General features: G+C 42.4%; 1 protein-coding gene across 1 annotated transcript; it reads right to left on the reverse strand.

The window, feature by feature from the left end:
* Window positions 1–7,569: 7,569 nt before the first annotated feature.
* On the reverse strand, window positions 7,570–13,856 carry txn2 (thioredoxin 2). The gene is made up of 4 exons (XM_080904345.1): window positions 13,761–13,856; window positions 10,609–10,886; window positions 8,587–8,710; window positions 7,570–8,422 (listed from the first exon to the last, which is right to left on the reverse strand). Exons 2-4 carry the CDS (start codon window positions 10,884–10,886, stop codon window positions 8,306–8,308), a joined length of 519 nt encoding a protein of 172 aa, XP_080760471.1. The 5' UTR covers window positions 13,761–13,856; the 3' UTR covers window positions 7,570–8,305.
* Window positions 13,857–15,867: the final 2,011 nt, after the last annotated feature.

Consider the following 15,867-nt stretch of genomic DNA (forward strand, 5'->3'; position numbering starts at 1 on the left):
ACCTCTGTCTGCTTAAACACATAAGATGTATTAATATTGTGAAGCACTCCTCTCTGTAAACAGGCTGTCTCCACTCTAAAAGGAGGTCAGGAAGACCAGTGTGCAGCTGACCCCGACTTTGGCAGCATGGTTGCAGAGGGCCTTGAATTTTTCACTGTTAACCAATTTTTAAAAACTCAGTCATCCTGTCACCATTACATACAAGCAATTTCAGCCTATTGGCTCCTGCTTCCACCAGAGGGATTTTTTAAATATAAAAACTTTATCCACACTTTCCCAAGCTCTTAGATGCGAGAAACCAGGTGTTGTGGATTTATTTTTGTGATGCATTTAACTAAATTGCGTAATTTAAAATGCAATTACTCTTTTAAAACTTCCTCCTGCACCTGGCACCATGGCCAGTCCCAACAGATCTCCAGTTTTTTTTCTCCAGTGAGTTTATTGAAATGCATCCATCCACCTGTCAGATATGAGATTAGATCTGAAGAACAAACACGGTGTAAGATAAAATTCAAAACAGTTATGTGACTTTTCACTCGCCCAACAAGTGAGCCGAGCTTCATGATCAGACGTGTTAACACTGCATGGGAACCGCCGCAGGTGATGATCTAATTAGTGTGAAAGGAGAGAAATACATGTTGACATTAGTTTTCACTTGGCTGTTAAAATTAACGTCAACGTTGCCTTGTGGAAAGAAATGAAGGATAAAGAGAGAATGAGGGAATGGAGAACAGGAAAGCAGGAATGTGGTAGGAAAGGGTGAATGATGTCGAGATGAAAGTCCTGTGTTACCGATGCCAAAGTCTACGCCGGAGAATGGAAAGTACAATATGAACCTGTTTACTTCAAGCAGCCCTCTGGGTTTCAAATCGGGTGATTTGGGTCCGGTTTGCTGAACGGGCCCTGAAGGCACAGGGCCAACGCACATGCCACAACCAGCAGGGAGACGTTAGCAGTGGAAAATAAATGTTTTTTCACTTTCTCTGTGTCCCCATAAAAATGCCATTGGATGTCTTCACTGTCTGCTTTAAGGGTTTGTGTTTTCACTTGAATTTATCACCCATCGTTTGTGGACCCTGACTATTATGCTTTGGCCGTCAGTATATGCTGCTGCATTGGTGGATGCTCAAAATGACCAAAGCTTCCAGTAATGCAGGTTTCAGGCTCTTTTTTATTGACTCTGTATGATGTCAGTGAGAGCCAGAGTTATTATAGTTTCCCGTTTTCAAAAGACTTTTATTTAATTTAGTTTAGTTTCTTCTTTCAGTTTAGTTTTTATTGTTTGAAAATGTTCCATAGGATTGGATTAGGATGGATGGATGGATGGATAGATGGATAGATGGATAGATAGATAGATAGATAGATAGATAGATAGATTTATTTTCCAAAATTTCATAAAATTATTTAATTTAGGTTTAATGAGCAACACAGTGGTGCAGTGGTTAGCACTGTTGCCTCACAGGCCGAGGACTTTCTGTATGCCATATTCTTCCCACCTCTGCGTCGGTACTCTGGCTTCCTCCCACAGTCCAAAGACATGCAGTTGGTGAGGTTAGGTTAATTAGTGTGAATGGTTACCCGTGTCTCTGTGTTAATCTTGCAACAGACTGGCGATCTGCCCAGGATGGACCCTGCCTCTCACTCTAATTACAGCTGGGATAGGCTCCAGCTCCTCGTGACCCTGAATAAGTAGAATATAGATGCATGGATAGTTTTAATATTTTTCAGAAGATTATTTTTTTTAAGTTTAGTTTCACTTAATTATAATAAGCTTGATAAGAGCGGATAACTCTGATATGGTCATTTCAGCGGTAGTGACCGGGCACTGCCCGTCTGCCTGCAGCGAGCTCCGTTGTCAGATGGAGGCAGTGTACAAAGTATGTGGTACAACCGGTCTGTGGGCCACTCTATGTGCTGTTGTTGCTCTGTCAACTAACCGCGGAGAAGAGCGAAGTTATTACATACAAATAGCTGAAGTGAAACCGAGTTTCAAAAACACTGAAAAGTGTCACTGCAGCCACCGTCTGTCTTTTCAAGCTTTACTTTTGATCCTTGAAGAGTTTTTAGTTTTTTCCATGGTTCTCCCTTGCCCAGTATAAAGTAGATAAGGATTATTTTGAACCGTGATTCATCCAAAGCCACTAAATCAGCACAACAGATCCTTATTTATGACGAAGTGCTTGAGGTTAAAGTGTCAGAGCTGTGGATTATAACCCGAACTGCACACTTTTGATTTAAAGCAAGTTTTTCTACTAAGACAAGTCTTTCTGTTTTTCCTGTTTGGAAGTAATCCCTGATAAGAGATGGCAACACAAAACAGATGATGGCATTCTGAAGAGAAATAACACATATCTATATATATATTTCAGCACAGGTATACTTGAACTACACATTCGCTGCACAAGGCAAACTATTATGCTCATTTATCCCTAGAAGTTGCCTTATATTGCAGCAGGGCCTAAGGCATGACAGGAATCTGCTGACAAACACAGGAAAATGGCATTTTCAGTACAATGTGTGATTTATGTTCGCTGCGTGTCACTATGAGTGGAATGTGTCTGTTTGTTTTCCTATATGTTTTAGCAGCTGGGTATCGCATGTATGGAGAGCAAAATGCTGACGATTCAGCGTGTCTGCATGGAAAAATCAATAAGCCCCCACATCCCTACTTTACTAGGATGGACGGGAAATATCTGAATTTTCAGCTAAGAGGTCAAAGGTCACGTGTTACTTGAGAGGGACCAGATGCCAAAAGAGGAGAGGGGCAGAGGCGAAGACAACAGGGGAATAAGCAAGAGAATCAGGCTTCTGACATACAAACAGATCTGAGCTCAAAGCACATTTTGTAATATGACAACAGCTTCTCATATGATAAGAATCTTGGATCTAAAGGGGAAAAAGAGAAGCAAACAGAAGTGGGAAGCAAAATAAATGTGGGATTAAAACATAGCAGAATTACCAAATATGGACAACTCTGACCTCACCATCTCCCTCCCTCCCTCTTCCCTTTCTCTCGCTCATTCTCTCTTTCTCCCCCCCCTTCAGTTGGTTGTAATAGCAGCAGCAGGGTGTGTCTGTAATTCAGGGTGTGTAAGGCCATTATATCATCCAGTCAGAAAGAAAGGAACTCATTCAGTGACGGCACGTTAAAAAGGGTGCTATGTTAACTCACTGACCACTCTTGGAGTGTAACCGCTTGCGTGAATTTGTGTGTGTGTCTGTGCCCTCAAGCAACACACGGGCCTACATGTCTGTACATGCAAAAGCTCAGATGTAGGTCAAATAATAGAGCAAACAAATTTACCTCTTGTACTCATTTCCTACTCCACTCTTTCACTCCTGAAGTGTACTAGAATCACAGTTCGAAATAATCCTTATCAACTTATCCTGGCTGTTGACACAGGCCCTCAGTTTTATTTATATAGCACCAAATCACAATAACGCCCGCTTCTGTATTATTGTAATGTAAAGACCCTAAAATAAAACAGAGAAAACCCCAACAATCAGCGAGCAAGTATTTGGTGACAAAACTCCCTTTTAGCTGGAAGAAGCCTCCGGCAACAGCCAGGCTCAGGGAATGGCAGCCATCTGCGGCAACTGGTTGGGGGTGCGGCGAGGTAAAGGATGTCTTTTTTCGTATGTCTTGAAACAAGCTGTTTGCGTCTCCTTCACCCTCCCTTTAAGGCCGACTTTCTCCCTATTTGCTGCAGCTTGCAAACAAAAGGTCTGAACAACAGGTGGGAGGGGCTTCAGCGCTCATGCAATCACTGGGATTACTTGCACGTACATTGAACTCATTGGCTATTTTTATGAGGAGCTTCTGCCATTTTAACAGCACATATATGACAGAAAATCGGGAAACCTCTAATAGGGCCACTTTATTGCTACTGTCTGAGCCACATCCTCTAGCTCTAACCGGTCAACAACACTTATTACAGCGCATGCGGTTTGTTCATCACCATCTCCCTGTCTGCCGAGACTATGTACCCAGCATGCTTCAGTTAACACAACCTCTTGACATAGTTAAACAAAGTGTTTGTTTGTGTGTATTTGAATAGCACGAACCGCAAAGAATAATTAAGAGCTTCCTCAGCTTTTATGATAATGCAATAATAAGCACCGGTGTGTCCAGTGGCTATTTATTCTGTCTTTAGTCTCACCCTGGGTTCCAGCTCCGCCATCCTCCTTTTTCCTTAGCAATCAGTACACAGGAAGGAGTGATAAGACACATGTTGACTCACAAAACTAGGGAATGTGGAGTAAAAGGGAAAACAGGCACAGCTCGTCTTCCTTTGTCCGTCTCTCTCCCCCTTTGTTGCGTTGCTGATAAGACAGCATCCCTAATACATGCTAAGTCCATAAGGTATTGCACTGATGGGAGTGAGAGAAACAGCAACAGTGGCTGCTTTGTCTGGAACAGAGCGCAGCTCTAACAAGGTGGAGAGGGTGTGTGTTTAAAATATAAATACAGATATGTATTTACTATAAACACAGAATTCTCAGGCCTGTGCCAGATCGGCTCTTTCTCCCATAAGCACCTCACCCAAATGCACACACAGGGCAAAAGCGTTTGGCTCAGAGACAAGCGATGCCATTTCGAACAAACAGAGAGCGAACATTAGCAGTTTGGGGCTCTAAAGTGGGACAGACTCACTGCAAGAATTCTGGCAACTCTGCCTCTTGCCGTTTACTCAGCAGCAGCCGCCGCTGGCTTCCCCTGACTTTTTTTTGCCTTATATGGTCACAAGAAGTGGTTGAGTGAGTGTGAGAGAGAGTGGGAGAGAGAGCGAAAGAGAGAGAGGGTGGAGGTGTGGTCTATTGTTTTTCGCGGAAGACGTGTAGGGTTACATGTTGGTCTTTAACCTCTGGTGGCTGTCGTCATCTCTTCAGTCACCTCTTTTCCTCAGTCTGAAAGTATAGGAACTGCATAGGAAGTCATGTGGCGCGGTTGCTGATTATCTGAGGCAGAAGGGGACAAAAGCGGCTGAAATGGTAGAACATTCACAGACATCTCAAAAACTATGCAGGAATGTCTTTCATCCAGCTTACAACAATTGTGTTTGTACATCTGGGCCTTTAGCTTTACGCACACCTGCTTACATAATGCCAGTGGAATTCCTCCCCCTCCTCCTCCCCCTCCTTCTTTTTAAATAATACAAAAAAAAAATCACTTGATCTCTGATCTGGCTGCTACTGAGTAACTATCAGTGAGCACATCCTTGGGCTTCATTTGCAATGACCTAATCCAACCCAGGACCCGCTGAAAGTGCAGATGACAAATGATGACTTTAATGAGCAGTTCTGAAGGCCGTCACTATGATTCTGTCAGCTGTGGGCTCTCTGTAATGACACGCCAGGATGGGAAAGCAAGCGGCCAGGGCTGGGCATGTTTTCTGCTGAGAAAATTACGAGAGATAGAGACGATGATGAGAGAAGGGTCTTTCTAGGCAGGGCAGGTCATCTCCTGTCTGCTTTACCACGAAGCACTCGATTCTTTGAATGGTTCATTAGTGATACAGACTTGCCTCACTCTTGCACTCCAGTCTTTATTGGGCAGGCCCCTCACATTAAAAGTGTTTATATGAGTACAGAAAGTAACATTTTACTTTCTATCCCTCGTCACTGTGAGGTGCAGTGCTACGTAAATAAAGAAATAAATAAAAGCAAGCCCAATCTTACTACTCTGCTGTTAATCATTAACCACATCCAGTGATAAAACAGCTATTTATTACTTTCTTTGCTGTCACCATAGCAACTTACAAGCAAGCAAAGGCTGAACTCACACTCATTCGGACTGGAGAGAGGTAGATAGTTTATGAACAGCACGAATGTGACAGGCTCGAGGGTCAGAGTCCATCTGCCAGGTCGCAGCACATGTCGAGAACATCTCAACCGCGACAGAGGAGGGAAAGGTGGCTGGGCACGGTACGGTACTCTGGCCCAGGTGCAAGAATGAAAACATGCAAAGGTGAAAATTAGAGACACAGACGAGGAGGCAGACACTGTTGATTTGAGGGGGTGACAGAAGGGGGGTAATTTAAGTAGAGGGTGGTGTGTAGGTAGGCATTTCGGTAAAGACTGGATTGTAACAACATGAGTAACACCTGCATGTTCAGACAGAAGGCACAGGGAGATTTGGGGGGATGACGCTGGCATAATACAACTGAAAATCCTCCAGTTCACAAAAACAGTCCTTTATATAGTAATTTAAGACCCTGTAACATTAGAGAATTCCCAACAATCCAACATCCTCCTAACTTCCTGAGGGCACAGGTTAGTGGGATCCGTATCCACAGATCAGGAACATGGATGTCTGGGGATACAGAAAGGAAGGGAGAGAAAGAGAGGACAGAAAATAAAAGAATAATGGCTTTTAATGATGTCATATAAATGCAAAGGGAATGAAAGCGAGGAGAGGTGCTCAGTACGTGATACCAGGTCCCCCAGCAGAATCTCCTGATCCAGCCCAAAACATGTGTTTATCCAAAAAAAACAACTAACTTTTAAGACTAATCCTGAAATCAGAGAGGGGGTCCATCTCTTGATCCCAACCTTTAAGCTAAGCCATCCCTCCCATTCTATTCTAGAACTATGGCACTAACAAAGCTACATCCTATAGGTACATGATGAAGTGTAAAGACTGAGTCGAGTATAGATATGTGGTCTCTCGTGTTAATACTCATTAGCACCTCTTGCTGCGTTGTTTTGGATCAACTGTAGGTTTTTTGGGAAGCCTTTGGAGCAACCTGGCAATGAGGAAATATAATGTTCCAGTTGGGAATATATTCCAGCACCGTGTAATTATTTTAAAACAAGAAACATAAATTGAAAACAGGCACTGGGTCAAAAACAACACAAATGTTAAAAATCAGCTCCCACACAGCGAGGCTCCACTTCTGTCTACAACATGGAAACTGATGGCCCTTCGTCACTTTAGCATCACCATCTTTAGAGAAGAAGGTACATTTGACTGGTTCCTTATTTCCACAGCAGACGGACATGTCCACGTTTCTGATTTGGCACAGATTTTTATAGCGATACCCCTCCTGAAGAAACCTTCCTATTTATCTGGGGTTGAGAGTGTTGCTAGGTTAACAGTAGCCTGCGACTCCCCGTGGCTCAGGTTGTGTCACCTCCTGGAGATGAAACCCGGATGTTTCATGTTTTTGATTCATGTCATAATTATTAATTTCTGGTCCCTTAAGTGCCAAGTCTTTGGAGACTTGTGGGGGAGAAGATTCTGACACAGACACTGATGATGACTCGGACTTCAGAGTTTAAAGGATGTGTCTTTTTGAAAACTGACCCCAAGGTTCCCAGATAGGCGAAGTAAGGAGATCCAGAGCTACTTTAACTTCATCCATTAGGTAAGGAAAGCTTAATCCCCTTTAAGTAAAAACAACACAAATATCCATCTGGAGCTTATAACTGCATCCCCCGGGTGCTGTAAAACCAGCTGAGGGAGGGAAACTATGGTATTGCATCAGTGTCATTAGGGACAGCACAGCTCCAAGCCTTTGTCTCCATCTCAACCCCACACACAACCACAAACAATCCGTATAAACAACATCTTTTTACTCCTTTATTACTTCACTTGGTCATGTTTCTGGTACACAGAGTTCATTTTAGTAATAAACTAAAAATCTTCATCGCAATTCCCGCTCGACTTCAGTTTTACAGTCAGGAACAGGAGAGAAACACGTGCGCCTTCCTTTCTCACAGTATTAGGCATAACGGTGTAAAATGACTGTGTGCGACTCTGTGATGTTAGAGAAACGTTGCCCTCGTGTGGACACGAGCAGGATCTACATGTAACACTGTCACCAACCTCATTCAGTATTGTCAGGTTGCAAGTTAAATTCCCTGCACCGCGAAAACTATAAATGTTCATCCAACATTGTACACAATGAGTGCAGTAGAGCACATTTATTTTCCATCCAAACTTAAGAGTTTTTACAGAAAACTGTTACACACCAGCTTAGCGAGAGTAGTCACATTATGAAAGAACGTGGAACTGCTGCAAAATGGAGCACACACCCATCGCTTGACTAGTAACAAAAAACACAAGAGGGAGACAGAGAGAGAGCCCGAAGAGACAATGCACAGCTAAAGCAACATGTCAAGGGATAGGTGTGAGCATTTGAGAGTCTGCCAGCTGTAATTGTGGTTAGGTTTTGTTTACTTAATAGTGATTGCTAAACAGGCTCAAAATGGCAGCCCAGGGCTCGCCGGCCGTGCCAGAATCAGAGAGAACAGCATGAGAATGACGATGGTGGGGGTATGGCTGGGTGAGGACAGGTGGATTTCATTGTCCAATGACTTTGCTGACAAATGAGTCCAGCTCATCATCATCTTTGATCCCCACAAAGTGATCGACGACGTCACCTCCCCGCATGGCGATGACTGTGGGAACAGCAGAGACCTGAGGGCAGACAAGGCGGCGCATTGTAAGACAGAACTAGTGACACTTTGACTTAATAAAACATCATATAAATATGATGATAGAATTCTACATCCAAGCACAGCAGAAATTAACCAAACAGGAGGACAGGAGTGCCATAAAGATATACTTAAACTAGGTCTCACCCCATATTCAATGGCCAAATCTGTGTGGTCATCTATGTCAACTTTTGCCATGGCAACGCGACCTTTCTGTTTTGCAACAGCTTTCTCCAACCTTGGTCCGAGGATCTTACAGGGACCACACCACCTAAAAAACACAAAACAAAAGGAGACAAACAGTATTAACTTATTTTAAACAAAACCATAGAGCTCTCTCCCACAGCACACATTAAACTAGTCAGAGAATTAAAAGCACAGATGTCGTTAACACCAATTAACATCTTTCAGTGCAAGGGCGTAGTTAGACTTTGAATACTAGGAGAAGCACAGGGCAAGAAATGCACATAAAAGCTTGTAAAAGGAGCCGGTTTAAGGACTTGGTATATTGCATGCTGGCTCACTGTAATGGCATGCTGGGAAACCTGATGAAAATGGGCCAATGCTTACACACAGTTACACTTTCCCAGCATTAATAAATAAAAACTCTGAAATTCTGAGGTAGAAAACAAAACTGTGCCATCCTCACATCTACCATCTGATGACCTAGAAACTAAATGAGGTCTGCAGTTTGTTTTAACAGACCTTTCTACTGAAGGATTGTTGATTTGATAGACAGCACTAGACTGTATTAATCCTTCTTGTTACAGCAGCACAAGGGTCAGAAAGGAAAAAGTGAATCAGACATATATTAGAAAGTAATAAAAATAAAACAGAAATCAATAAAGTATAAGATTAATTTATACCATGTAGAAGTTCTATGTACTACATAAACCAAAAAACATGTCACAGACATTTTTCTGATTGGCAGGTATTTCTCCTGTGTGGGTACGGTACAGTGTGACTGCAGCCAGGATGAAGGATCTGTCATTTCAGTGACTTTAACAGAAATCTGATGCTATACGATGCATCCTTACTGCAGCAATTTCTGTAACTCTGTTGTTCTAGTTCTGGCTGCAGACTTCACTGTTTGTGCACTTCTAAGTGTTTTGTTCCATTTTAAGGCTAAAGATCAGAGTTCACGTACATACACTTACATCTGGACCAGTCACCGCACATTTACGTCGAGGTCCTCTTATGCTCACAACTACTAACTGCACAGTAGTTGGAGCCAATAAACAAAAACAAAGGACCGACGATACTACTTCCAAGAGTTATTAGGACCATGAAAACCCTGATGCAATCAAAAAGTACCAATAACACAGCAGAGCCCGAGCTAACAGCCTTTTAAAGATTATAAAATATGAGTAATAATGCATCGTGTACTTCCCTGACATCATTATAACTGGACAAGCCCCCCCCCCCAAAGAAAAGCTTTGAGATGACTGTGTTGAAGAATAAAAAGGTGGCTATACCAAATACTGACTCCATTTTTGTTTCACATAGTGTATTTTCATATATATTTGCATGTTTCAATAAAGCACTGCATCCATTTTGCACTTTCCTAACAACATGCAAAGAAATGAAGGGAGACTCAAAACCTTTGCACAGCATCGTATTACAAGGGAAAGGAAAAGTAGGGCAGAAAAAAAGTCCCCAGTGTTATTTCAGTAACCGCTGTGAAAGAGAGCTAGTATTTAGTAAAAATGTCTTGTGTGAACAAGGCCTGTGGGCTGTATTAATGACAAACAACCTAACAGCTGTGAAGATGCACTCCTATCTGTGAGACATGCTCTGTCTACTGTGGACTTTTGAGCAGCTGTCGTGTAAGCTTACAGGACTTGAGAGTTTAAGTCACCACTGTACATGTATATATTTTTAACAGCACATGCTGTATGTAACACTTGCAGTGTTTTAAAGAGGCGGGGCAGCTGTGGAACAAGGTCTTTTCCAAGGAAAGCGTGTACAAACGCAGCCAAGCGTCAGCAGATATTTTGACTGAACTGAATATTATCTACATTTGCAAAGCAAATCTGTATCTGCATAACTGCAAAGAGCTTTAGCACCAAGGTGACCAGGGTGGGACTGTTTTTCATCCATTTATATTATCCCTAGTTTTATTTAATACGTCCATACAGTCACTCTCCTTGGGCTCCCTGAGGTACTCACTGTGCATGAAAGTCCACTAGCACGGGCAGTTCGCTGTTGATGACCCTCTCTGTAAAGTCCTCGCTGTCCTGCACATTGAAGGAGACTTCTCGGCGGGAGGTGTGAGGCAGGGCGCGAGGCAGACTTCGTGACGGGGAGAGGAAGGAGACCCGGGTTGTACTGGACTGAAGGGATGTGGAATAACAAGAGGAAGCAACGGAGGCAGTGGATGTGGGGAGGCAGCGGATATCGTTCACAGACAGTGTCCAGAGTCTTCGTAGCACGAGCCTGTGAGCCATCTTTGCACAACAGGCAAAGATACAGAAGATAAGTGTTACTTATTCTAATATTAGTATTGCATTTCAGATACTTCTGATTATAAGATTAAAAAATAAGAAGAAGAAATGTATCCAAAACCGCTATAGGTCCCATATGTTTAAAAGTAAACATAATGAATCCACTCTTAAACCCTGCCTGAGCTTTACAAACTGGCACCAGTTACTTGTCAGGACTAAAGTTAGAGATATATGAATTACATGGTGACACCCACAATGTTTATTTCCAGCTCCATAATTTCATTCTTGACTTGTACAAAAGTAGTTTTGCATAATTTACTATTCTAAATAACATTTTTTTTTTTTTTAAATAGGCTTAAGATCCTTTTTTCCCCCCTTATGCTGCACTTGGTATAAACTGTCGAAATAGTGATACTCCCAGTTTATCCAGTACCTGAAACAAGGTATTTAAGCTCCTCTTCCTTTAAGCCAGTGGTTCTCATACTATGCTGTGGTGTTCCTGCTGGGGCACCTAATCAGTGCACATGGTGCAGGTGGGGCATGGATAAAGTGTAATAAAAAACAAATAAATCACATTTATGTGTGAATGTGAGTGTGAATGGTTGTGTCTATTTGTTAGGCCTGCGACAGACTGGCGACATGTCCAGGGTGTACCCTGCTAGCTGACAAAGACTCATTCACACTGATTGCAACATGTTGGCAGTCTGTCTGTATTTATATGTTAGACAACAGTTATCCCCTAAACTTCAACAATCTCTCTCAAAGTGACTGCACTCAGTCCAAATCAGACTGCAACTGTTTGCAGAAAGGTTACGTCCCATCAGGTGACCTGCGCAATCAACTTCTGATCAAAAGTGGTTGTGTGGTAACCATTTAATCACCACCAAGTTGTAGTACATGAAAAAATTCAATACAATCACCAGAAAGTCACCCGTGTAGATGTAAGGAGGTTGCTGTCCTATTTTTGTTCGTGTGACTGAGCCATTAGCTTGCTCTGCATTAGGAGGCATCTTTGTAAAGCTAAGTGCAACCAGCGTTTGATGGTTTATCAGTTGGGCTGATTTAATGCAAGTTTGCTCGGCTCATCTCATGACGTGAGCCTTCTTGTTCATAGTATTTTAATTTTTTAATTCATTTATCAATACTTGCTGTTCCTGTATCAGTGCAATAATGCAACACAAAATATCACAATACAATGTTGTATTAACCCCCCCACCACACACACACACACACACACACACACCTCTACATGAGAATGGTGATATGACCTGCTTTCTTTGACATCATATTGTCATCAATGCTGTTTGAACTGAGGTTTTGGCTCCCAGGGGGATTACCTGTATATGCACAGACCTTTTTATTTGTAACTTTGGCCATGTTAAATATAAGCATTCGCCAACAAATTCAGAAAAAGCACAATAGGTTTGCTTTTAACACATAAGTAAAAAAAATAAATTAGCTAAACCAGGTAATGGATATTTTCTTATGTCAGCAAATTGCTCATTTCAAAAACTGGAACTACTGGAAATGGTCCGTGTGGTTTAAGCAAAGGAGCTGTCTGGATAGATGGGATAGGAGGCAACAAATACTGGACTGATTTGTATTCGTACACACCTGACACATCTGTCAGGCAAGTTGGAGAAAAAAGTTCAAGGAATAAGATAAGATAAGATAACCTTTATTAGTCCCACACGTGGGAAATTTGTTTTGTCACAGCAGGAAGTGGACAGTGCAAAAGTTATGACGCAAAAATTAGAATACAATAAGAATAAATTCAGTACACAGCTGTACAGAATAGAATAAAATAATATACTATATACAGTAGAATAAAATAGAATAATCATTTGGACTGCTTTTAAGGAAAATTATATTTTTTTAAAAAAAATCAGTAGTTAGAACTTCTGTAATGCTACTTTCTGGAGGATTTTAGATTCAGTATTATTTAATTAAATATCAGGATCTCAGCTGCTGGCCCAAGAGCAAGCGCTGAGGTCCACTTGGGTTTAGATCAGGGGTAGGGAACTCCAAGCCTCGAGAGCCGATGTCCTGTAGGTTTTAGATCTCACCTTGGGTCAACACAAATTAATCAAATGATTAGTTCATTACCAGGCCTCTGGAGAACTTCAAGACATGTTGAGGAGGTAATTTAGCCATTTAAATCAGCTGTGATGGATCAAGGACACATCTAAAACCTGCAGGACACTGGCCCTTGAAGCCTGGGGGTTCCCTACCCCTGGTTTAGATGATTATGACATCTTTTCTCCTTTTTTGCAGAAAAAACCTGCAACGTGCTGTGTGCGGGAGAAATAATCACTTCGAGTATCCTCTATAATACACTCACAGCTGACATTGTTTTGAATCACTTAGTGAAAAACTTCTAGTCTCACACGGTTTAAGCTCTCGAGCACGAGCTGTTTAATGAAGAATCAGCGCTAATTAACGTGATTAGGGCTCGTGAGCGTCATATAACGAGTGACGTGAACAAACGAGTTTATTGGCAGAACACACTCAGCCACGTTGCCTTGTTGAGAAACACTTTCTTAATCCCACGATGGCTAAAGAGCTTTAAGTATTCAGCATTTCCCCACTGAGAACGGCTCACTCCCCTCCAGCTCTCTGAGGGGTTTTCTCGGCCTGACATCTTGTGTTTGACGCTTTTCTACCGGCAGCTCGCGTGCTCCATTAATCTACGTCACGCATGAGTTTGCCCTCTTCGTCCTCCTCCTCCTCCTTCTCCTCCTCTTCCTCCTAAACCTTCCCCCGCCGCTGCCTCCTCGCGTAAAGCAGCACGCGAACACCGAAACCGGACACTTTGAGAATAACACGTTCTCAAATGTCACACACATTAAAACACGCGCCCGCATTTTCACAGCTTACCTCGCTTCTTCTGTCGGCGCTATTCTTGATCTTGGCCTCGCGGACCAATGAAGTACTTCCGTTTTGGTGCCGCAGAAAAAAAGGGAACGTGCGGCTTTTCAGACGACACAGATCAGTGAGTGGCGCCACCGGCTGGCCAGGTTGGGAAGCACAGGGTCGGATTATCAGCGTAGCATACTTTTATCTACTATATATTAACCTGACAGCTAGTTTTAGTTGTAGTTTATAGTAGGTCTATGTTAAAATATAATTAGAAGCATCATTAATATTAATATTCATATTAATATGAATAATAATATGAAGAAAATTCATTAGTAAAGATTAGCAAGTGTAACTTGTAATTTCCAGTAACAAAGTTTGTATGATGTTTGTGTAAGATGTTTAATTAACCATCCATTTACTAAACAGAGAAACAGCCTGTCTATGAAAAAATAAAATACACTAAAAATAAAATAAATTTGCTATTTATTTTTTATGTATTGTATGTATTTACGTAAAGGTACAATGAAAATAAAATGCAATTCTATTACTGAGCTTAAAAATAAATGCTGCTGCTGGAACTCAAAGACAGACATGACTACTTTAAAAACACCTTACCTTAAACTTTATGTACTTGTCAGTAAGAATGCTGTAAGAAGCACAGATTGATTCATATTTCTGGCGGAGCTCAAATTGAGCAGTCCATTTCTAATGACTTGCAGCACAATGGATTTTGCATATTGTGCAAGATTTGACTCTACACTGGTCTGACACCGCAGGTAGAGTGCATTGTCCAGCCATCTTCTTTCACTATTGCACTATTGCAGAGCTAACACAGAGAGGCAGATAACCATTCACCCCCTACCAACATTCAAGAGTTGCCAACCAACCTCATCCATGCATGTCTTTGGACTGTGGGAAGAAGCTAGAGTACCCAGTGAGAACCCATGCAAGCCGGGGGCGAATATGCAGACTCCATATAAAAAAGACCACCTTGCTGTGAGACATCAGTACAAACCATTGCACCACGGTGGTGTTGTTGGATGAAGTCTGTCAGACATGGGCAAATGGTTTCCCTTGTTTCTAATCACTCTCCTAAGCTAAGTACACAGTCAGCTTCCAGTGGCTTATTTACACAGACCTGACTCTAAGTCTCTCCAAGGCTTCCCAAAATGTCCACACAATGAGACAATGAGCAGAAAAATATAGTTTTAGATTAAAACCTCTGTGGAGAAGCTTTGCTCCTGTGAGCCATGTCTGCTAAGAAGCATCATCATTCCTGTAGTTTTATATAGCAGACACGTCCATGCTTCACCTTCCTTTATTTTTCACATTTTATCACATCAAAAGCCACACTTCCTCCAGGTGGACACCTTTTTTTCTTTCAGTGGAGGGTTTTCCTGATCTGATCAAGGATGTAGACAGATCAAGGATGTAGACAGATCTGTCTACGGGCCTGTTTGAACAAAAGCACTGACAGGAAAGCAGGACTGTCTTCAGCTCTCGGATCTCCAGCGCTGTTTTGCAACATCAACCGCCTGGGCTCTTAGCCAGCCTAGCCCTGCACAAACTGCTCCACTCTTTATTCTGCAGCTCTGGAGCCGTGTTGCCTGCAAACACACACACCCCTGAAGCTTCAGGTAGCCAGTTGCAGGTGTCAAACATACGCCAGGAAACCATGTGCAAACAGCGATGTGCTCAGAGGTTCAGTCCAGAACCACACAACTGGATGCCATTGAGCCTGAAGTGCACTCAGATCTCCACAGATCAGGGGTTTAAACATAAATGTTTTCTCTAGTTTTAGAATGCCCTGAAAGACAAACTGCACATCAGGACAGTCCATCTCCAACAACAACAACCAGTGGGAGAACCAGAGGTTGGCGGGCCAGACTGGTGACCCCACTTCAGACATCAGAGGAGCCTGCGGTTAAAGGAAAGACGCAGCAAAAGAGGAGAAAGAGGAGAAGAGAGAAGCAGAAATATATCATGCCATGTCAGATGTTTCTGACACAGTGAGTCAACAGAACATCTGGAACAGGACAGATGTGATGAAAGGGAGGAAGTTTCTACAAACCACTGCACCCAGGAATCTATACCCATCTTGGCCCTGATGGTCTCCCACACACAT

The sequence above is a fragment of the Rhamphochromis sp. 'chilingali' genome, assembly GCF_963969265.1.
Source record: "Rhamphochromis sp. 'chilingali' genome assembly, chromosome: 15".
NCBI lineage: Eukaryota > Metazoa > Chordata > Actinopteri > Cichliformes > Cichlidae > Rhamphochromis > Rhamphochromis sp. 'chilingali'.

Coding starts and splice junctions, on each gene's coding strand:
- txn2 (XM_080904345.1), bottom strand. CDS start 10,886: ATGGCTCACAGGCTCGTGCTACGAAGACTCTGGACACTGTCTGTGAAC. Junction 8,711..10,608: donor CTAGTGGACTTTCATGCACA/GTGAGTACCTCA, acceptor TGTGTTTTTTAG/GTGGTGTGGTCCCTGTAAGA. Junction 8,423..8,586: donor ATTTGGCCATTGAATATGGG/GTGAGACCTAGT, acceptor GTCTGCCCTCAG/GTCTCTGCTGTTCCCACAGT.